This window comes from Strongylocentrotus purpuratus, unplaced genomic scaffold, assembly GCF_000002235.5.
Source record: "Strongylocentrotus purpuratus isolate Spur 01 unplaced genomic scaffold, Spur_5.0 spur5_scaffold_1, whole genome shotgun sequence".
Lineage (NCBI taxonomy): Eukaryota > Metazoa > Echinodermata > Echinoidea > Camarodonta > Strongylocentrotidae > Strongylocentrotus > Strongylocentrotus purpuratus.
In genome coordinates, this window is record NW_022145594.1 from 10,431,897 (window position 1) to 10,456,199 (window position 24,303).

The 24,303-nt window shown below is 39.4% G+C and overlaps 1 protein-coding gene across 1 annotated transcript; it reads left to right on the plus strand.

Moving 5' to 3' along the window:
• The first annotated feature begins 3,831 nt into the window (after positions 1-3,831).
• On the plus strand, positions 3,832-24,091 carry LOC592583 (signal recognition particle receptor subunit alpha). The gene is made up of 14 exons (XM_030977654.1): positions 3,832-4,005; positions 6,781-6,864; positions 8,355-8,549; positions 9,219-9,327; positions 9,897-10,044; positions 10,557-10,722; positions 11,894-12,018; positions 13,971-14,095; positions 15,162-15,248; positions 17,905-18,077; positions 19,782-19,995; positions 20,924-21,009; positions 21,506-21,682; positions 23,805-24,091. Exons 1-14 carry the CDS (start codon positions 3,889-3,891, stop codon positions 23,931-23,933), a joined length of 1,935 nt encoding a protein of 644 aa, XP_030833514.1. The 5' UTR covers positions 3,832-3,888; the 3' UTR covers positions 23,934-24,091.
• Positions 24,092-24,303: the final 212 nt, after the last annotated feature.

Sequence of the window (24,303 nt, forward strand, 5' to 3'; positions counted from 1 at the left end):
CCTTATTAAAGGTGTTTTAACCCAATTCCTGTCTGAGATCTAATCCTTCCTGTCTGTACATAGTGAACCCCCTTATAGTGGGACTCGGTCGACTCGTCAACGTATTATTAGACGTATTATAGCCTACCAAAAACTAGATCAACAACAACAACAAAAAGCATAGGTCACGTACGTCCGGTCCACAAAGTAAAAGCTGAATCTAGCTACGTGTATAAAAAAATAAAATTATGATTGTTATTGAATCTATGGTATCGGTCAAAATAAGTTTTCGGAAAACCCAAATTTGTTTTCCTTTTCCATCTTGTATTCCATCCAAAAGTTAGACCTCCATTTTTATATTGAGCCGAATTTCATCAGATTAAGATCTAATTATATTTCGAAATATAAGTCAGCAATTTCGTTACAATAAAAGGTTGTCTAACTAAGTGTAAGCGAAACAAAATAAATATAATATTGATGACAAAATTATCTATGATCAGGCACGTAGCCACGCCGGGGGCACGGGGGCACGGGGATCGGTTGAAATTGTTTAGACCCCTCAACATGAATGTGGGCCCCCCCCCCCCAAAAAAAAAAGAAGAAACAAACAAACAAACAAACATCAAACTCTGGTTACGGCCCTGTCTATGATGATGGTAATTAACAACAACAGAACAGATCATAAGTCAAAAGATTGATAAAACCTTTAACTAGTTAAGTAGTATATCTGCACGAAGGGAAGGTTTAAGGTTCTAGGTTCAAGGTTCATTTTATTTCTTTCTTTCACAACATTTTTACATATAATAATAGAACAAAAATAGCATAAGAAAAAACAATTTAAGTGCAATTTTAAGTCGATATCCAAATGAAAGGAAGTGGAGACCTTAGAAAAGCTGGGCTTGTAAGAGCAAGATCCCCATAGGCCTATAACATAATTTATCAATACTTCACTTTTTAAAACGTTTCAAAGTTACCAAAACTACACATGATTAAATATGGGGGAAATATTTACAAAAGGGATAGCTTGAAATTCGAAAAGGAGAGGATGAAAATATATACAAAAGGATCGAGAGGAAAAAAGCAAAGGCTGGAACGAGAAAAACAACAAAACAGAGAAAAACAGGGAAAGAAGAAAGTTATGTGTACATAGGGGAAAATGGTATTTGGTGTAAAGAAAAAGAAAAATAGAAGAGAGGAGGGGGGCGGAGAGAGAGAGAATGTGAAATGCTGACATTTATATTGAATAATCAAACATCAAAAACAATATATAATACGCACGTTATCAATATATATTAATAAATTATTACTTAATATCATTTCTGGTGATATAATTGTTACGTTAATTGTCGACATAATAGTTACTCAATAAATGTAGGCCCTAATTTCAATTTGCGTTTAAAAACAAAGACACTGACAGATCAGATCTAGTTACATTGATAGGAAGTGAGTTCCAAAACTTGGGACTAGTAGGCCTACAAGCCAGCGTCTTCAGAGCAAAAGCAGTTCTTACACGTGGAATATGAAGTGCAGTTGCCTGCCTTGTATTATAGCTATGAATTTGATTGTTCTTTCGAAATATTTGTACTAACGCATTTGGGAGAGTACCATTTTCAAAACCATACATAATTGTATGGTGGCCCTGAAGGGACATCGCGAATAGACTAAATCGTGAAAAATATGCGATAAAATTCACGATATCGTCAATTTTATCGCATATTTTTCACGAAGAAATTCACGAAATTGACGATATCGTGAACTTTATCGTGAACTTTTCACGATGAAATTGACGATATCGTGAATTTTATCGTGAAAAGTTCACGATATAAAGTTCACGATATCGTCAATTTTATCGTGTACTCTATCGTGTACTCTATCGTGTACTCTCCTGACGGGCGCTTCGTAAACAAAACCAGCCCTAGCTGGGGGAGACAGAGAGAAGGAAAAAAGGGAAAGGGAAAGAGAAGATAAAAGGAAAGAAAGAATAAGAAGAAGAAAAGAGGGAAACGGGGGGGGGGGGGGGGGGGGCGAAGGGCTCTTGCCTCCTCCTCACTCCCCTCCCCCCCCCCCCCTCTTCAACCTTCAATAGCTTATTACTGTATAACAAAACACACAACGCAGGCTTCAGTCATCCGCCTGGGTGGGAGTCGAACCCGGGATATTTGGTTCGACAGACGGACGCTTTACCGACAGGTTTGAAGTTTGAAGTTTATTTATTCCACATTTTACATAGAAAAACAGTTTATATACATATATATATATATATATTTTTTTTTTTTATACATATATATATATTTTTTTTATACAGTCGTATATTATTATAAGAATAGATTTCACAGAAGAAAAAAAAAGATTTAAAAAAAAAAAAAAAACGGAAAATAAGTACGAAATTTCGAAATATGTATATATAACAGGCTAGGTAGAACAATGTAAAATGTGGGGAGCCTAAATAAAAAGCTTAGCTTGTATGTGAATAGGCTCCCGTACTGAGTAACACAATATAGTAGGTCTGGATTTAAAAGGTATTATAGGAGGCGAAAACGGAGTAGTATAGTATGAGATTCAAAAGACGTACAAGGAGAGTGAATTTGAGAAGAAACGAGAGATAGAAATAAAGAGTAAAGAGAATAATATAATAGTGATAAGTAGGAGAAGGTGAAGAAGGGAAGAAAGAGGAAGAAGAGGAAGACGAAAAAAGAAGTGGAAGAAGAAGAGGCAGAAGAAGAATAAGAGAAAGCAAAGAGGAGGGGGGGGGGGGAGAGCTATCCCCAAAGTGCGCCTATCCCCTTGCGCCCCTTTTTACTTTGACAACGATGCCCTTTCCTTTTCATCTCTGATATAAGTGCCCCGTTTGCCTCTTTTTCTTGCCACTTCCCCCTTCTCATAAAAGCGCCTTAATTTACACCTCTGAAGAATGCCCTTAATCTGATCGATGCCCCTTTTCTTTCAACTAAAGCACATTTTCCTTTATTACCCCTTTTCCTATCTGGTCAGTGCCAGGCTGAATCGCCGCTAAATATTTCCGGACGAATTGGGCAACAACAAAAAAGTTATTGTGTCCCTCTCATGCTGAAGCTCGGATTGACGCCCTTGGTCCTCCCCCTCCCCTCCCCGCCCCCGTGAAGAGCAATAAGTCCCCTAAGAATGTCCTTATTGATCAGTTAAGGTTATCAGTGGCCGAGTAAGGGGCCCAGGGGTACCTCCCCCCCCCCCCCAGGTAAAAAAAGGGGGGAATGGGAGAAGGGGAGAAAGAAAAAGGGAGAAAAAGCGAAAAAGGAGGGGAAAAAGAAAGAAAAAGAAAGAGAGAAATAAGAAGAAAAGAGGGAGGAGAAAAAAGGGGAGGGGAGAAAAAGGAAGGGGAAACTGAAGAAAGGGGAAGAGAGAGGAGAGAATAAGCGGAAAGGGAAGAAAGGGGAAAGACGGACGAGAGAAAAGGATGAAAAGGAAAATAATGAGAAGGGAAAAGAAAGGGAGGGGAGGTATATAAGAGGACACTTTTTTTTTTTTTTTTGGTCTCGAAATTTGAAAATTTGACATTTGGCTCCGTTGGGTGGGGGGGGGGGGTAAGGTCACCTTTTTAGGTCAGCCATGGGAATATTTTTTTTTTTTTTTTTTTTTTAATAGTCTAATTTAAATTAAAAAAAAAAAAAAAACAAGGGGGGGGGAGGTTTTTAGGGATTGATGGCGGGGGGGGGGGGGTATTAAAATACCAAAGGGGGGGTTAACGTAACCCCCCCCCCCCCCCTGTGTACGCGCCTGCATAGATCTATTTCTATCTCATTTTGTTATTGCATTGGTTTTTGACGCTTCGAAGGTACCATAGAAAGATTGAATTGATATGCAAAAATTAGTTAGCTAGGTTGAGTTAGATTGCGTGTTGATTGTGCAAGGGAGACGACGGGAAGTCACAATATGTTGGACCTTTTCACGATTTTTAGCAAAGGAGGGATCGTTCTTTGGTGTTTCCAAGGAACATGCCAAGCCTTTGGAGCGCCCGTGAATTCGCTGATAAAAAGTGGGATTCTCCAGGTGAGTGAATTTAAAGTTATCATATTTCATGTACAGATCAAATGGAAATGGATTGCGGATTGTGATGATGATGGTGATGCATGAATGAGTGTGATCATCATGATCATGCACGTTGATGAGTGATGTGTGTATTGCTGGGCCTATGCTGGCCAAGGCATGATAACTGAACTAATTCTGTCGTAATATTGTGGATCGAGTTGAAATTGGTGTTGCAATAATTTAACCGAGTGCATATGTTTGACTTGTGTGTGTTTTAACTTTTATTTTTGTTTTATTTTTTTGGTATTTTTTGGTATTTTTGTATTTTTGTATTTTTTTTTTTTTTTGGGGGGGGGGGGGGACTGGGGCCTTTTTGAGGTGGTAAATCAGAGATATATAATCAGGGCTCTTACCCCCCTAATTCACAATTAACAGCGCCCCAACAGCAAATCATGACAGGCCAATTTTCAGCTCTCAGATTGACATCTTTGAACCAGTCCAGCGGCCAGCGCAGCAAAATGCTAGTCAACGATCAATTCAAAGTGGTTTGAACATTTCTATGTCAAATCAAAAATGAGATTGACTGTTCTCATAACACTTTATCAGCGCACATTCTTTATTTTGAATTGGATGTCAAAAACCATTCATTCATTTATTCTGACTGAAATTTGGCTCTATTATTGACAAAAGTCAATGGAAATTGTCATCTCTTGGCCAAAAAGTTACAAAAATGATAATGTTGAATTCATTGTTTTTCATGACATGATAGGGGTCGATTTGATCAATTTTTGATGGTTAGTTTGGGCAAAAAATTGGCTAAAAAAGATCAACAAATCTTGAGAAGGGTCAATGCGACTTATATTTTTGGAAACAGTGCAAAATTTTAACCAACATTAATTGAAAGAGGTTTTAATTCAATTAAAATTGCTGGTTCACCATATTCAAGGATTCTTCAGTCTTCATCTATTACACTACTTCAAATCTGGGGTTTCCTAGTTCATAGTTCATAGTTGCTAATGAAATTTGGAAAAGAAGATTTGATGAACAAGAATATTTCCTCTCCTTGTGTATGATCTAGATACGGTAAGTACTTTCACTGATCCCCTATTCGCGAAGTTAAAAACTCTGAAAGTCACTGATATTAACTTTTTACAAAAAGCACTGTTCATGTTCTGTCTACATAATGATTCCCTACCTTCCCACTTCCCACCAATGTTTTGTTTGAATAGAAATAGGTCTATTCATACATACCCAACCAGACAATCAAATAAATACCATTTATGTAATCCTAAAACAACAATGGCTATGAAATCTATAAGACATTCTGGTCCGGATATTTGGAACTCACTGTCCGTTAACATCCGTAACTTGAAGTCAGTATATACTTTCAAGAAAAGTGTGAAATCAATTTTATTGAGCAAATATTGACAAATCTCTTAAATTAACACATGATATCATATATGTTTGTCAGCATTTCCTTGATATAGCAGGAAAATCCCCCTCCCATGCACCCTCTATCCCATTTTTTTTTTCTTGGTTGCAAGTCACTGTTTATTTTTTGTTATTTTCCCACAATTATGTTTTGTAATTTACTTTACTTTACAATCGTTATGATTTTAAATGTTTCTGGGCTGCAAGCGTATCAAGCTGTCACGCTTAGGCTGTAGCCCTTCTGTATCATCACCTCTTCGAGCGTATGTATCTATGATTTACTGAATGTGGAAATGTAATTTAACTTATGTTTTATACTCATGTAAAGACATTGTCACATTATTGTTATAACCTATGATGATTCAGTAACCAATAAATATTTCAACTATTTCAACTAATGAAACCGGGGCTGATATACCCAAAACCTATAGGAGCCAATTCTACATTGAAAGCTATGCAGTGGTTCAAAACTATGTCGGCAGCAAGCCAGGTCCGTGTTAAAAAACCCAGGCGGGAAGGCCTTTCATTTAACTGCGAGGTGCAGCTGAATGTGTAAGATCATTAAATTAAAATGTAAATTTAAATTAAAAAACAGTAGAGGACCTAGGATAGAACCTTGTGGTACCCATGTAATAGAAGAAAAATTGGAGGAATTGATATTATAAACTACATATTAAAATCTATCAGAAAGATTACTTTCAAACCAAGATGACAGACAAATTTGAGTGTTGTTCTAGTGTTCTGTTTCTGAGTGGTGAATCAACACCGATTACTGAGCTTTTTTCTGTGTGTGTGTACCGTGTGCATGTATAAGACCCACCCCCCACTTTGAATTTTTTTCTGCGGCAAAAAAGTGTGGTTAATACACCGTTAATTACGGTACATGTCTACATGTATAAATGTTTTGCGTCCTGCCTTTTTTTTAATAAAAAAAGGAGGAGAAGGCCCTCTTTTTCTTCAAAACGGCTGCTCAGTACATTTTCTTAGATGTCCGGCGAGGCTATTTTTAAAGATGACTGCCAGCTTTTATATTTTATTTTATTTTTTTCAGAAAGATCTTTTTAGCAGCAAGTTTTATGTTTTTTCCACACCAAAAAAAAGAGGAAAGAATCAGGCAGCCTTAATAATGGGGACGCTAAATATAATTTGTTTCCTTCTTTTTCTTTTTGGTCAACATGTACATTATTAAAAGGATGTCAGTGAATGTATACTTTGGTTATGTGACAATATACAGTCAAGCTGCTTCTCTATCTTAATCACTGGAAAGTTTCCTTCACAATGCCAGGTAATTTAACATCCCATGCACATACCTTTTAATGTTCGACAATGTCTCTTTTTGTCTCTCTCTCTCTCTTTCCTCTGTAGGAGCGTGGAGGAAGCAACTCTTTTAACCATGGAACCCTGACGCTCAAACATAAATTAGACAATGAGTTTGAACTCATATTTGTGGTAAGTTCACTTATTGGGTAAACTGTTTGGTCTGTATACTAATTTGGTTAAACCTGACCCTGGGTCGAGAGGGAGAGCATTCCACAACGAAAGCCCTGCATGAGCACAGATTCCCTCCCCCCCCCCCCCTACTTAGTATTGAGTTTATGACAAACAAGAAACCTGAAGTTTTTAGAGCGTAAATATCAGGACGGAATGTAGTGATTTATCAAAGTAATAGTATAGTGGGGAGGAGAGCAATTGACACAATGAAATAAAAGTAACCCTGTAAGTTGGCGCTCTGATCTGATCGGAAGATCGGAGCGACACCCTCCACCTATGATCGGTATTGGATCGGAAGATCGACAAAAAAAAATCGGCTGATTTTTTTTTTTTTTTTTTTTTTTAAATGACGAAAATTTTCAAGTTTTGGGCTATCAAATGCTCAAACAAAATTAATAGCTGGAATTATTTTGTCATTTGGAGTTGTTGTAGACCATGTTTGTTGATATTTGGTGCCTTTTCATGACTTTGAAATTAATAATATTGGTCTAAGAGCAGGGGCAAAACATGCGGGCCGCCATCTTGGATTATAATATTGAAACAATGCGTTCACTCATGGGTGACCAATGGAGTGCGTTAAGAACTGATGGTAATACAATACTAAAGGTAATACAAAGTTTTGGTATGGGGGACATGAATTTGGTTCAAATGAACATATTATAATGATATGCGATCCTACAATATTCAGTGATCGTTGTCGCAGTTGAAATCGAGTTTAAAGTTATGAAATTGTAAATGATAACTATTTATTTTGTATAGCTCCCTCTCGAGGTCAATATATATTAATTAAGCTATAAAATAATGTTTCTTGACTAAAATCGACCGATTAGCTATTCCCGTTTGGAAGTTATATATCACGACGACATATACTGCTATTTTCATGGTCTCAGCTACCATTGTACGGCCGTAGGCGCTATATGAAATTTATCAAAATTTACCAGGAGCACCAGTAAATTTTTATATTAAATTTTTCTTGAAAGCAGAAATGTTTTAGGGGCTAAATTTTCCAGTGCTTATAATACTTCCACAGGGGTGTCCAAATATATCAAAATTGTAAAGAATCACTATCCACCAGTTTTCAATATTTCCCAAAACTTTGTAGTACCTTTAATGATGCTCTACATCAATTTTGAGACAAGTTCACTACAAGAATGAGCTAAAAATCAGAAGAATATTTGCCCAATTTGACTTAAAGCCATTCTGTACTTCAATCACTACTACAACATTCCCTCTAATGCCATCACAGGTCAGCTGTAGCAGTATGATCCCATAACTCGCTGCTTCCCTTGCTGGGCCCTCTCAAGCGGTTACGCCCTGTTGGCAGGTTAACCATGAGATGGCGCTATGCAATAAACAGTGCACTAGGGTAGAAAGTTCATCAGTTCAGTATCGCTTTTAACAATGAAGTCAGCAAAGATTAACAACCTTTTATTGATCCGCTTGAACAGGTTGCCTACCAAAATATATTGGCACTGGCGTACATTGACAAGTTCATTGATGATATTCACCGGGAGTTCAGAGACAAGTACAAGGATGTGCTGAGGAGCGGAAGGATATTTGGCCAATTTGATTTCAGCGATGATTTCCAGCGGGTCTTGAGGGAGGCGGAGAAGAGTAGCGTAGTTGCCAAGAAAGGCAAGCAGGTAAAGAAAGCATTTCAAAAAATGTTAAAGGTGTAAATATGAATCAGCTACATCACATGTACATGTATGCCTCCTTAAATTGGGACCAATTAGTAGTATCGTTCACTCTTGAGACAAATCAAATTCTTGATGCAAATCAAATTGTATATGAATACACTTTTTGAGGAGGCGCGATAGCTCAGTTGGTAGAGCAGTGGTCTCGTAATCCGGTGACCTGGGTTCGAAACCAGGGCGATGCGCTAGTGCCCTTTGGTAAGGCATTAATCCTCATTTCTGGGTCTCTCGGAGAGGAGTTAAAGCTGGTACATATTTTTTTATTCTTTTTTTTTTTAAACACTAAAAAGAATAAAATTTAATAAAATGCTGACTGAAGATTTCAAGATTTTTGGATCAGTCGCAAAGGGCAGTGCAACTTGTTTCTAAAGCCTATTATTGTACATTAGCCTACAGTATTTTTGTTTGTTTAATCTGAAAAACAATTCAGCCTTCCGTCTGCGAAGATATGTTTCAATGAACCATCTTGGTTTAAAAAAAACAATATATAATTTAATTTTTGTAACACAGTCATAACAACTTAATTTATTAAGCTCAGTTGGTTGTGCGATAATTATAAAGTATTCTAAATATTTGCATTCCTGATTGTATCTTTTATCTTGATTTTTGATACAGATGAAGAGTTTTGAAGAATCTCACAAATCCAAGAAGACTGTAGCATCTATGATCATAGACCCCAGCAAAGAGGAGAAGAATATCACCAACAAAGCAGCCAAGAAAGGAAGTAAGTTTAATTTCAAAAGGAGCTAAATCCATTTTTTGTAACTTTGGAGAAAAAAAGAATTTGTTCACCAGATTTTGTACAAGCATATATGGAAAAGTGATAGTAGAAGGTGCTTTTTTTCATCATTGCTCCTAAAATGTTGGTAAATACTTTTGTTGAAAGATGGGTACTTAAAGCCCAACTGTACTACTTATAGTTACTTGCGCCCTCTATACATCATCTAATGTATGTTAATTATGCATTCAATGTATATGTTTAAATTTGTTTATTATCTGTATAAAATTATATACACTTAAAATACTGTATCAAACCATATTATGTTCATGAAAATGTATGATGAAAAAAGAAAAAAGATGCAGAAATCAATAAATCAAATCAAATTAACAAAAAAAATACAGCCAACAATGTCTAAGCGGTACTTTATTTTATTTGCAGTGGGGCTTTAACAGTTGTTTATAATTTTATTGCTTGTAAACAAAAATGAACATTTCCATTGTTTAATCTGGACGAATACAAAAGTAGAAATGAAATTGAATTGAATTTGTAATCTTTGTGTCTCATCAACTCAGATAAGACCGAATCTAGTCCCCAACCCTCCAAGAAACCAGCAAAACAACCAGAAACCATCGACAGTGGAAGTCTGGATGAGGAGACTATTAACCGTAACAGAGAGAAGATGTTTAACAGGAACAAGCCCAAGAAAGTAGAGAAATCACCGTAAGTTAAATTTCTGGGAAAAAAGTGCAAGATGGTCTTGTAGTAGGTTCATGTAGCTCTTGTTTTGTGTTCCCATGCTAGGCGCGTCTACTTGTTAATTACAAAGTTGTTTCTTCATGTGGTTGCCGACTTTTGTCAAGATCAGTTATACAGAAAACTGGTTCAAAGCCAACCCACTGTGCTATCATTAAATCCTTTTAAAGACACATAGAAACAGACCTACCTACCCGTACGATTTAGTTGTAGTTCTTAGATATTTAAAAAAAAAAAATTATATTTTGTGTGTGTGTGCCATTTCAATGGCTCAATGCCCATTCTGTCCTGTAAAGTATCCGACAAGCATCTCACATCAGCAATTTGGGGATGTTTATTGGTTCATGAAACACACCATTCGTGACGAAATCATGCATATTCAACCAAATATGATTATTATACATAGTAAATTGTTGTTGATTGCATAAATAACTTTAAAAAACAAATGAACTGAATGTCATGTTTTTTTAAATTCCCAGGAAAGTGACTTCCAAGCCGACCAAGAAGACCAAGCAAGCAACCACCTGGGGCATGGGAGGGAACGCTAAAGACATGCCCGATCTAGACTGGAGTGAGAAGCCCCCTGGTACCAACGGGACCAGCGAGGGACAGAACGGACATAAGGAGTTTGATCTGGAGGATGAGGTAGGGAAGAGAGGAAGAGAGGGAGAGAATGACTGAGATGGTTGGACTTATGATAGTGACAGATAGAGAGAGACAGAGACAGAGATAAGAGATAAAGTAAGAGAGGGAATTACTGAGAGGGATGGACTGGAGTGAGAAACCCCCTGGTACCAACGGGACCAGCGAGGGACAGAGCGGACATAAGGAGTTTGATCTGGAGGATGAGGTAGGGAAAAGGGAGGGAGAGAGAGGGAGAGTATGACTGAGACGGTTGGACTTAGATCAAAGTGAGCGGGAGAGAGCGAGAAAGAGAGATAGAGGGAGATAGAGACAGAGATGAGAGATTCAGTAAGAGAGGAGAGGGAAGAAGAGACTGGAGTGAGAAACCCCCTGGTACCAATGTGACCACCGATGGACAAAACGGACATAAGGAGTTTGATCTAGAGGATGAGGTAGGGAAAAGAAAGCAAGAGAGGGAGAGAGAGAGCGACTGACTTAAATAAAGTTAGCGAGAGAGAGCGAGAAAGAGAGATAGAGGGAGATAGATAGAGATGAGAGATTCAGTAAGAGAGACGAGGGAGGAAGAGACCGGTCATAATGATATGAAAGAGATACTCATTTCAAAGTGGGCGAGAAAGAGAGAGAGAGAGAGAGAGAGAGAGAGAGAGGGAAGGGAACTAGGGAATCAATCATCCAATATCTTTTGTTCAATTTTTCGTCATGATTGTGTTCCTTGCTTTTAACTTCATTTATCTTCAAACCTAGTGCAACTTTCATGACAAAATAGTTCATATTGGATCATGTAAGGGATGATTATCAGCGTAACATTTGCTAAGTACATGTACTTTGTAACTTTTCTTGTGAGATAAGGTAATTTCCAGAAATAAATCGTTTTCATTTTTCCCATCTCTCTTCCTTCTCTCTCTCTCTATCTCTCTCTTCTCTCTCTTTCTCTCTCTCTCTCTTTTTCTCTCTCTTTATCTCTTGCTCTATCCCCCTCTCCCCCTCTCTTTTTTTTTTCTTTTTCTCTCTTGCTCTCTCTCTTTCTTTCTCGTGCTCTCTCTCTCTTTTTCTCTCTCTCTCTCTTTCTCTCACTCTCTCCCCATCTCTCCCTTTCTCTCACTTTCTCTCACTCTCTCCCCAACTCTCACTCTCTCCCTCTCTCTCTTTCTTTCACTTCTATCGCCTTCAGTCTGCCTGGGTTGGTACGATGAAAGGAGAGCTGCCCAACATTGATGGACTGAACGAAGAGGAAGAGGAGGAAGAAGAAGAGGAGGAGGAGGAGGTGGAGGTTAAGAAGGCAGCCAGCAAACCAAAGTAAGTCTATCATACCAGTCCCCTGTTTCACAAAACGTGGTATCAATAACAAGTTAGGATAATTGTTGTAAGCTACTGAAATCCTTGCATTTGATTGGCTGTGAGCAGATTTTGTCATAGATTTGTGGCAGCTGTTATTGATTACAGGTTTTATGAAACTTGGGCCCGGATCTATGTTATTACTCTTGATTCCCCACACTCTCAAACTTAAGCATCAAGGGACATTATTGTACATCGAACATTCACTTTCCCAAGCTGGTACAGATTGTTTAGACATCAAAGGGATATGTTAAGTACAGATAATGACTGCTTTGAGGGTAGTGCTGTAGCCGAACCGCCGAACCGAACGGAAGTTCGCCGAACATGGCACTTCCGAACCGAACCGAACCGAACCGAACACAAAGGCCTGGTTCGGATGTTCGGCAGAAAAATGTAAACGTTTTTGCAAGCTAATAAACTTGTCATTTTTGTACCTAATTTTCATGTCATGATTGCTCATTTTATATTTACTTTTTCCCAATTTTCTGCCTTTGTGATTTATGCCTATCCAGTGGTGGGCGCGACTTCACTGGCGCCATTTAAATCCCAAATCCTGACCACGCTACGTTGCGATCGCAAGCCATAAACAAGAATACATGTGGCATGTTCGTGATCAAAACAAGTTCAGCTCAAACCCATTCAAATTAATATTTTAATTGTAACAATATCGGACAAATTTTACAATATAAATAATGAAATAAATATTCAATTCAGTATGGTATTTATTTATTCAGGAAAAATAGGGATTTTATATTTTTCCTATTGAAAATAAAATCTTATAAAAAACGGGTTATTGACGAGCCTGAATTCTCTATTCAAGATGGCAGCTTTCATGACTCTAACATTAGACAACAACCGTGTCGGAAAATCTTTAAAAAATATCATTTATTGACAAATTGAAAACATGATTCTTTTAAAATTGAAAATAAAACACGATTCAAGACGGAAATACGAATGTAAGTAGTATTTTTCTTCACAAATAATTACGTTTAGAGCAGTTTTTTAATGTGAAATTCGTGCTGGTCGGTGGCAGTGTGCAGAAGTCCTCCGTGCTGGTCGGGCCCGGCAGGCCGGGCGGCCCGCCCAGTGCCGACCGCCGTGGATATAACGCTGCTTGCTATTATATTACCGAACCCCGAACCGAACCAAGTTCGGGTGAAATATTGCCGAACTCTGCCGAACCGAACCGAACACGAACATAGCGTCTGACTTACAGCACTATTTGAGGGGCACAGTTAAAACTATTGCCCAGGGTAATCTTGAAACTCTACTGTGACCCGAAAATATGTAGTCAATATTTCTTTCATGTACCACATCCCCCAGTGTCAATTTTTGAATTAATAGCAACTGCATACTTTAGAGATGGGGGTTGCAATTGATTTCAATCAATCTCAACTCTTTATACAACAAGACCTAGGAATATTTGCTTGCAATAACATGATAATAGCACACTATATATTTGTACATGTACAATACACTCTAACAGATTTCAAAACTAATTGGGTTTTATTCTCTCTAGGGCCCAGTCTAAAAAGCTCCCTGCTTTCAACACAAAGATTATGGTGGAGCATGTGTTTCCATACTTTGTATATACATGTAGCAAGCATCTGACAATAAATTCAATTCAAGTCAATATTGGTACTTCAAAGTATGAATTTAGCATATTTACATTGTATTAATACTTGCCATGAGATCATACGAAATGTGAATTACACTGTAATGCATATTGCGTTAAATATATTGTGGTATGACAGTTGCAAGTGCATGCATATTATTGGTATTTAAAATCTATATACATGTAAAGAAAAATATTGTTTGATGAGGCTAAAAACAATATGCATATTATGTCATAGCATTGAAAAAATAAGAAATTGGTGCAATTCATTCAAAGAGTTTCTTTGTTTTGTCTCCAGAGCCCAGGCTAAAACTGGCAGTCGCTTTGGCATGTTCAACATGTTCCGTGGTCTGGTTGGCTCCAAAACCCTGGACAAGGAGACTATGGCTCCCGTGCTGGATAAGATGCGTGATCACCTGACAGGTAAGGTCCCATTAAAGGCATCTTTTAACAATGTAAAATCTGAGATGCATGGCCCTACGTGTTATCAGTGTCTGTGATATGGTGTAATATTGAAGCGCAAAAAAAATTGCAATTCAAAATAATCATGAAGTGCTTCAAAAAGTAAAAAATCTTTTAGTGACCGGTTTTACCATACTCATTTTCCCCAATAGAATGTAGTGTTATAAAAAACCGATTTCCAATCATGAATATCTCGATAATCAGACAGGCGATCGACTTATAAGTCATGGGATTCCTGACTGACCTAAAGGTTTTTAATTATGATTGCAGCATGAGCTAAATCTAGGATTTTGTTTCAGAATCCTTGGCAATGTTACTGAGTCACTTTAAAGGGTTGGTATCATGACAAGACAATGTGTCTTTTCCGTGGCCTGACTCGGGGCCAATCAGGTATAATGCGACTACGGACGACGCGACCGCAGTATTCACATGTGTGCCTCATACGCGAAACCGAAGCGTGAGGAGAACTTTGTTCTGTTTCTGACTGTTAATCAAGTCCTTTCGGTTACATGCTGTTGTCCAAAAGAAATGGCAGATGGTGTTAACCAGTATTTGCCATGCTACACTCCCTTTAACATATGCCGCTCTATACCATCTCAAAGAAGAACACAAAATACAAATACGAAAAACAGCACCAAACAGGAGGAGGCATTTCAAAATGATTTTTTGCTATTTTTTTGTCAGGTTTGGACTCTATATCATCTCTTAAAGGCCCACTGCACTACTTGTAGCTACTTGCGCCCTCTATATAACAAACAATGCCTAATCGGTGACCATTGGTCCCCCATGATCCTCTTTTTCTTATGTTAACTGAGAGCTGAGTTGATGAGATAACCACCTGTCCAGTGACCTTGCAGGGCAGTCTAATCCCTCCTGTAAACCAAGGCAGATAAGCTTTAAAGCCACACTGCCCTACTTGTAGCTACTTGCTCCCTCTATATATTAAACAAGCAATGAAAAGTACCAGTCTGGTAAAACAAACCAAACCAAACCAAACCATATACTGTGTATTGTGTTTTTATTTCAGCTAAGAATGTTGCCCGGGACATAGCTGAGAAGCTGTGTGAGTCTGTGGCCACCAAGCTGGAAGGCAAAGTCCTTGGAACGTTCGGAAGTAAGTTGGCCTACAAGAATCACAAAGTAAAGCTCTTACAAAGCTGCCAACCATTACGTTTTCACCGGAAATATATTTCCCCTTTTTTCTCAAATTATGGTAGTCGTATTTCTTCATAAAATATGTTATCTTAATTGTAATCGTGAACCCAACAACCTTTGCATTTCAAGTTCAAGCCCAAATTTTATTTCCAAATCTGATTTAAATAAAGCACAAGTACAATTTATATGCATATATACAATAACAAACGTTAAAATGAAACATCTTCAATTTAAATCATAATGTGGAGGGAAAACACAGAGGCCAATGGCCTATCAAGGTTATTCCCAAAGATAATAAAATTTACATACAAAATTTCTTAAATACACTAAAATCAAGATAGAAATACAAAGATTAAAATAACACAAAACATCAATATATAGAAATAAACCAGACAAATCCATTACAAAAAACAAAAACAGAAAAGTCATTTATGTAAAAATAACCCTAGTCATACATATTCATTTACAAGATATTTCTTCATGGTAGAGGTTTACGGTACACCATGTGTAAAGTCCTAGAAGGACTAAGGATAGAAAATAGAAGTGAAAATAGAAAGGCGAGAAAGTGGAGGTTGGAAGGAAGAGTATCTTTCAGAAGTGAGTATAGTCCTGAAAAGGACTGTAAACCAGAAAGTTGTAGATAGGATGAGAGGTTTGAGTAGAAGACTGGATTGAGTTGGAGAGTTGAGTAGAGTTGCAGAGCAGGAGCAGGAGAGTAGACTCGACGTTTCGGACAGGTTGACTGTCCGTCTTCAGGAGTGAGTGTTCGCTATGCGTGCGGTGGTCCTTATAATGGCGTGAGTGCGGACTTGGGGGAAAGCACTGGGCTCGGCGGGTTGGCAGGTAGCTGTCGGTGGTGGCGCTCGGTTGCGTGAATTGGCGGGAAACGAGTGGGCGGCGGTTATGCGGACGTCGTGTGGTTGGTGTCGGCGGAGTAGCGGGCGGTGTGTCGGCTGATGAGTGGGTGTATCGATCGGCGGTGAGGACAGCTATTTGTGGTGTCGCTCTGTGTGTGTTGGTCGGCGGTTTCGTCGGCGTAGGTTGTAGCGAGGTGTAGGCGTGGTCGGTGCTTGTGTGGGTGAAGTGGCTAGTTGAGAACGTGTAGTGCTTGTTTGAGTAGGAGTGGTTGGGTGGTTGCAGGTGGTGTTTGGGCTGACGGATGGATGGATAGGTGACGTGTTGGTGGTTGGCGTGCTGGTTGTGGAGTTGGTTGAAGATTGGTCGGAAGTAGAATGGTGAGGAAGGATTGGGTGCCAGATGCTGTTGATGTGAAGGCCTGGGTCTTGGGGTACGGTGTTGTGTTGGTGGATCTCGATGGCTTCTCGGACCCTTCGGGTGTGCCAATGTCGGATGGTGGTGATGAGGTGACTTTTATCCCAGTGAATGCGGTGGAGCTCTTGTTGTGCGTGCTTGACGATGGCTGACTTGTCCCAGTCGCTGCGTCGGTGGTGGGTCTTGTGTTCTTTGAGTCGGGTGTCGAAATCGCGGCCGGTTTCTCCAATGTAGACTTTGCCGCAGTCGCAGGGAATCTTGTAGACCAAGCATGCGACATCATCAAACAACGCCTCATCTCAGACCCAGACCTGGAATCTAGGACCAAGCTCACACCTGACCAGATCCACGACCTCCTTCTCACCTGCCTCCACTCAAACTCCTTCAAATGGCGCAACGACTTCTACAAACAACTTCAAGGAGCAGCCATGGGATCTCCACTCTCACCAATCATCGCCAACATCTTCATGGAACACCTTTAGCACCAAGCACTCAAGTCCGCCGACATCAGCCCAAACACCACCTGCAACCACCCAACCACTCCTACTCAAACAAGCACTACACGTTCTCAACTAGCCACTTCACCCACACAAGCACCGACCACGCCTACACCTCGCTACAACCTACGCCTACGAAACCGCCGACCAACACACACAGAGCGACACCACTAATAGCTGTCCTCACCGCCGATCGATACACCCACTCATCAGCCGACACACCGCCCGCTACTCCGCCGACACCAACCACACGACGTCCGCATAACCGCCGCCCACTCGTTTCCCGCCAATTCACGCAACCGAGCGCCACCACCGACAGCTACCTGCCAACCCGCCGAGCCCGCCGGCCCAGTGCTTTCCCCCAAGTCCGCACTCACGCCATTATAAGGACCGCCGCACGCATAGCGAACACTCACTCCTGAAGACGGACAGTCAACCTGTCCGAAACGTCGAGTCTACTCTCCTGCTCCTGCTCTGCAACTCTACTCAACTCTCCAACTCAATCCAGTCTTCTACTCAAACCTCTCATCCTATCTACAACTTTCTGGTTTACAGTCCTTTTCAGGACTATACTCACTTCTGAAAGATACTCTTCCTTCCAACCTCCACTTTCTCGCCTTTCTATTTTCACTTCTATTTTCTATCCACTTTCCTTAGTCCTTCTAGGACTTTACACATGGTGTACTGTAAACCTCTACCGTGATTATTCATACCACCATGCAAACCTTCAAACATCATAAGATATTTCTTAAGCTTTCTTTTGAAAATTTTCAGTTGAGTAATTTCCAGTCGAGTGATTAAATAATATGTGAGTAAATAATGGTGTTACATGTTTATGTTTATCAGGAGTCACATCCGTAGTCAAGGAAACCCTACAGGAGTCCTTGGTTCAGATCCTGTCGCCACGACGACGCGTAGACATCCTCCGAGATGCCCTGGAGGCCAAGGCCCGTAACAAGCCCTTCTCCATCACGTTCTGTGGGGTGAATGGTGTCGGCAAGTCCACTAATCTAGCAAAGGTTACTACCATGAGATTATTATATATCAAGGGCGATTAGGACGTTTAATGGAGGCCCCGTGTTCAGGAGAGTCACCACCCTTGCACGTTAGGAGCCCACTGCACTACCGTAATTAACGTTAAGAGAAGGTTGAGTTCTGGGAAGAGGTGAAAAATAATTTGTGAGCATTATCATTCTTATTATGCAAGTGTGGAAGAACATCATATTAGACATGTTCCCTGAAAAGCATGGCTCTTCAAATGCCTTCATATTCGAAATATGTCATGTAACATCGTAAAACTCGGGGGTAGGATTTTTACGCCACGTGTTCGTGTAGTCCCATATACATCTTTCTGTGTACAGCGTTTGAAACTTACCAAGACTTGGCCAAATTTCTTATCATTTTGATGATTCCAGAACCTTGCAATGCACACAAATTCTTATATGCTAGATGATCAACCTTTTCTGGTCGATTCCACACCGATGCTTTCACAATGCAATCGCATGACGAGAACTCAACTTCATCTTTAACCATACTTTTTTGCCGAAAAAAATTCATAGTCGGGGGGTGCGTCTTATACACGGGTACAAAAAAAAAAATGATTTAAAGTTTCGATTTATGCCCCTCCATCTGGTGCTATGCCTGGCAATGTCTCCCATCTCAGTAATCGGTGTGTAGACTCACCACTCGGAAACTAGAACAACACTCAAATTTGTCCGTCATCTTGGTTTGAAAGTAATCTTTCTGATAGATCTCAATACCGTATGTAGATTATAATAATAATTCCTCCAATTTTTCTTCTATTACACACAGCGTACCACAAGGTTCTATCCCAGGTCCTCTACTGTTTTTTAATTTACATTAATGATCTTACACATTCAGCTGCACCTCGCAGTTAAATGAAAGGCCTTCCGCATGGGTTTTTTAACACTGACCTGGCTTGCAGCCGACAGAATTTTTTTTTTTTTTTTAGGGCGAAAAAGAGGGGTGTGGTTAATACATGAGGGCGGTTTATACAATGTTAATTACGGTATTCATATAAGAGTAGGGGGAAACCCCGGTGTAGTGGTCCACCTGCTCACCCCAATCAGGCCGAGTATATATGGCATCTACAAGAAAATTATGCATAGTTTGCCACTTACAAGATATGCCCTGAAATTTGCAATTAAGTCAGGCTTGAAATGGTTTAAGGAAACCGTTAACCTAAAGCTTGGGAAATTAAAGCTGGTTCAGATATGGTGCTCTAAACCGCAACAAAAAAGCTTCCACGATTTGTTTACTTGTAAATGAATGGAAACTGCACTCAACAAAGATCCTGCGCATAGTCCCTGAGCTCTTTGTTATAAGATATGCGACTAAACCTGATTATATCTCTGCTCGAGCCTATTGAAAATGTATGTTATATGAGAATAAAAGCTCTCTCTCTCTCTCACTCAATGTTTGGCTGAGCCTGTCTCTGTCTGTCTCTCTCTCTCCCTCTCTCTCTGTATGTCTGTCTGTCTCTCTCACTATCTCTCCATTCCTCCCTTTCCCCCTCTCTCTCACTCAATGTTTGTCTGACTCTGTCTCTCTCTCAATCTCTGTCTTTCTTTCTTTCTCTCTTTCTTTCTTTCTCTCTCACTCTCTCTTCATTCCTCCCTTTTCCTTTCTCTCTCTCTCTATCCCTCCCTTTCGATCGATTCCAACATATTAATGATCTGATTTTTTTCGCCCGTCTGGACTAGATCTGTTTCTGGCTGATTGAGAACGGTTTCCGCGTGCTGATCGCCGCCTGCGACACCTTCCGGGCCGGCGCCGTGGAGCAGCTACGCACCCACGAGCGCCATCTCAATGCCCTTCACCCCGCTGAGAAGCACGGGGGTCACGCCCCTGTTCAGCTCTACGAGAAGGGGTACGGGAAGGACGCAGCAGGAATCGCTATGGAAGCCATCAAGTTTGGTGAGTAGCAACGTTGATATGTTCACGACTTCTGCATATCCAGAAACTTTGTTGAAAGCCCCACTGCACTACTTACAGCTATTTGCGCCCTCTATGTAGCAACAATACCTAATCGGTGCCTGTTGGTCCCCTATGATCCCCTCTTTCTTATGTTAAATGAGAGCTGTTTTGATGAAAGAACCACCTGTCAGTGACCTTGCAGGGAGGTCTAATTCCCCCTGACCAAACTAGTGCAGACATGCTTTTAATAGACCTGTGACTAATATACAGTGTATTTTGATTCATGCATGTTTCACTTATGAAGTCCCCTTTAATGATTATTCTATATCCTGCCCTACACAATGACATCTCTATTGATGGAATCCACTCTGCATTCATTCATTCATGTCAGGCAAGCCTCTATCAATTTTATTCAGCTATCAAGATAAATTTGTATCGCAAAAGTATTCATAGAATTAGTAAGCATGTGTATTGTGTTACCAAAATGTCATCTAGTATTAAAAGGTGTGGTAATAACAGGGAGGGCCAAGAGTTTCAAGTGTACCGGACATGAGTGCTGTACACGAACTTACTATTATTACTGTTGATTATCATTATTGTGATTATTAATGTTAATTGTTGTTATTATTTTATCATTTATTATTTGTATTGTTATCATTATTATTATTGTTGTTGTTGTTATTTTCTTCTCTTTCTTCTTCTTTTTAATCTTCTAATTTGTCCTCTTCTTCTTCTTCTTCTTCTTCTTCTTCTTCTTCTTTTTAATCTTCTAATTTGTCTTCTTCTTCTTCTTCTTCTTCTTCTTCTTCTTCTTCTTCTTCTTCTCATTCTACTCCTCCTCCTCCTCTTCCTCCTCTTCCTCCTCCTCCTCCTCCTCCTCCTCCTCCTCCTCTTCTTTTTCTTCTTTCAATCAATTAATTTGCTGTAGCCCGAGACTATCGCTTTGATGTGGTGCTGATAGACACAGCTGGTCGAATGCAGGACAACGAGCCACTCATGAGGGCACTCTCCAAGGTTAGATTTTATAATAATCTCTACTCCTGGGAGGCGTTTCACAAAACCTATCATCAGTGACAAATGACATTTTTTGTTATAAGCTACTGAAATCCTGGCTTCTAATTGGTTATCAACAGATTTGTCACTGATTTGTGTCATTTGTCATTGAAAAAAAGCTTTGTGAAACTGGTTCCTGGGCCCTGTAATATCAAAATTGACCTACACTCAATCGTTAATATCTATTGTATCTCCAATTTTGCTGCAATTTGTATGCTTTATCTTATCTGTACCCACCCATATTTTTAAAAAATCTTTATTTATTAAATGTATTTGCATAACATTGTATAACTTAGATTTATTATAGACCACATTTGTTTGATGGTGCTGAGAAAAAGGTCATGAATTTAAAAAGTTTTACTGTTGAAAGAAACATGGAAAATTGATTGAATTTTATATTTTAGAAAGCGCAAAACCTTGCATAACTAATTTTTCTATTGCCTTTCTTGTTATCTAGTTGATCAAGGTGAATCGTCCAGACCTGGTGCTGTTTGTTGGAGAAGCTCTGGTAGGAAACGAGGCTGTGGATCAGCTCACCAAGTTCAACCACGCCCTGGCCGATTTCTCCGACTCTGACGACCCCCGTCTCATCGATGGAATAGTCCTCACCAAGTTTGACACCATTGATGACAAGGTTTGTACAGGGTCATTCCATTATTTTGTATACAAATTTCCTTATTCCATTGGGTTTTAAATTCTCCCCTCTTGGTTACATCCTTCTCTACTGCTACAGTTTTTTTCTTCTACAATACTTACTTTTGTAGTAACCTATAATATGCACGCACTGCTTTTTAATAGGTTCCTCACATTTCACTTAATATATTATATGAATTGAGAGCCATTGAGACGTGCCCATTTATACTACATGTATTGTATAATTTTATATGTACAGTATGTCTATATTTTTTGTAAAATGTGGAACAATAAAAATTTGGAACTTGAAATTATTAAGGGGTATGGATGGTATTCAACACCATGATAATTTTTAATATGGGGGGGGAGGGGGGGGGGGGGGTATGGTGGACATGTGATGAGGAGAGAAGAAAGCCAACGGCTTCAGAGAGCAGTGAATTTCCAGGTTTCCAGCCCCAGACCTCGTAAGACCCAGACACTCGTAGAAGACATGAGAGCATCTGGCCTCGCCCAGACAGATGCTGAAGATAGGAAGACCTGGTGCAGGGCCATAAGGGGAATCGAACGTCCGCATGTGAAAAAATGGATGTGGAACGATGATGATGATGGTGATGATGGTGACGATGATGATGTTGATGATGATGATGATGATGATGATGGTGATGATGGTGACGATGATGATGTTGATGATGATGAGGATGATGATGATGATGATGGTGACGATGTTGATGATGATGATGTTGATGATGGTGACGATGATGATGATGATGATGACGATGATGATGATGATGATGACGATGATGATGATGATGATGGTGACGACGATGATGGTGACGATGATGATGATGATGATGATGATGATGATGACGATGATGATGTTGATGATGATGATGATGATGATGATGTTGATGATGGTGATGATGATGATGATGATGACGATGATGATGATGATGATGATGACGATGATGATGATGACGATGATGATGGTGACGATGTTGATGATGGTGACGATGATGATGATGATGATGATGATGGTGACGATGATGATGATGATGATGATGGTGACGATGATGATGATGACGATGATGATGGTGATGATGATGATGATGATGATGGTGACGATGATGATGATGATGATGATAATGATGATGATGATGGTGACGATGATGATGATGATGATGATGATGATGATGATGGTGATGATGATGATGATGATGATGATGATGCACTTTCTCGATTGTGGATAATTTAGAAAGGAGCTATGATCTAATGGATTACTAATAACAGTCCTCACCGTTGATGACCAGCTTTGTTCAGGGTCATTCTATCATTTATAGGGGAGGGAAAGGATTATGATACTTGTGTACTAGTGTATGGCAGCCGAAACAGCTGAAAAGTTTTGAGGTCCCTTTCTTGTATTGAAACCAAATATTAACCCTAAACAAAAATTGAAAATTCGTCTTCAAAAACCGTTAAATCACATGATGAAATTAATCAATATAATATTCATTCATTCAGCCTAATCGATGCTTGACTAAATAAATGTATATTATAGTATACAAATAATGAATGGTTATGAGTTCAATAGTGCGAATATGTTCATGAGTTGAAAGATTAACATTCTATTCAACGAGGCGTCAGCCGAGTTGAATAGAATTAACGTTAATCTTTCAACGAATGAACATATTTGCACTATTAAACGAATGAAAAACATTCATTATTTGTTTTATACAACATCGAAGAAGACCTAATAGAACGTTAATCAACAAATTATGCTTTACTCCTTATAAAGATAAATTAAAGTTCGAGTCAAGCCTTCTCGATTACATGCAGATTGCCTTCGCGTCAGATACACGCAGGGATACGCGCACATGCAGCAGAGAGGTACGCAGTCTGCATATAACCAAAAATGCACGGCGCATATAACCAAAAATGCACGACCGTGCAATATACCATCTATTGAATATCATGTGACCAACAATCGTCCAATCAAATGACAAGGATCTACGTAGGTGTTGCATAATTTGCTTTATTCAGTGAAGGACTATAATTGACCAATGATCCAATGGTCAACACCCATGTTGACCGCTACTCTCTTTTTCTTTTTTTCTTCCACTCACCAGGTTGGAGCTGCCATCTCTATGACCTACACCACCGGTCAGCCCATCGTCTTCGTCGGGACCGGTCAGACCTACCGCGACCTCCGCAACCTCAACGTCCAGGCCGTGGTTAACGCTCTCCTCAAGGCCTAGGCTGGACGTCTAGTGGACACGGTCAACTCCTGGAGGGTGTTTCACAACGATCCAAAGTCGAACTTACCTCTAAGTTTTACTTGATTATTACGGAGAGCCATTTGTAGCCTTAGAATAAAATATATATTCAAAAGGAAAAACAAGTATTTAGACTTTTCATAATTCCACATCAAGAACAAGAAATCTCCTTGATAATAGAAAATATGAAGGATTTGAATCAACATTTTATGCCTTTTAAAATAACTTTTAAAAATATTTTCAAAGATGCTATTAACGGCTTTCCATAATTGTTAAGTTAAGTTAAACATAGGATCCTTGTGAAACACCCCCCTGGGCATTTCCCAAAATTAAGTGTTTAAAGATAACGTTA

Excerpts from the sequence above, each read along its gene's own strand:
- LOC592583 (XM_030977654.1), top strand. The coding sequence starts at position 3,889 with ATGTTGGACCTTTTCACGATTTTTAGCAAAGGAGGGATCGTTCTTTGG. Across the intron at positions 4,006-6,780 it reads TAAAAAGTGGGATTCTCCAG|GAGCGTGGAGGAAGCAACTC; the intron begins GTGAGTGAATTT and ends TTTCCTCTGTAG. Across the intron at positions 6,865-8,354 it reads AGTTTGAACTCATATTTGTG|GTTGCCTACCAAAATATATT; the intron begins GTAAGTTCACTT and ends CCGCTTGAACAG.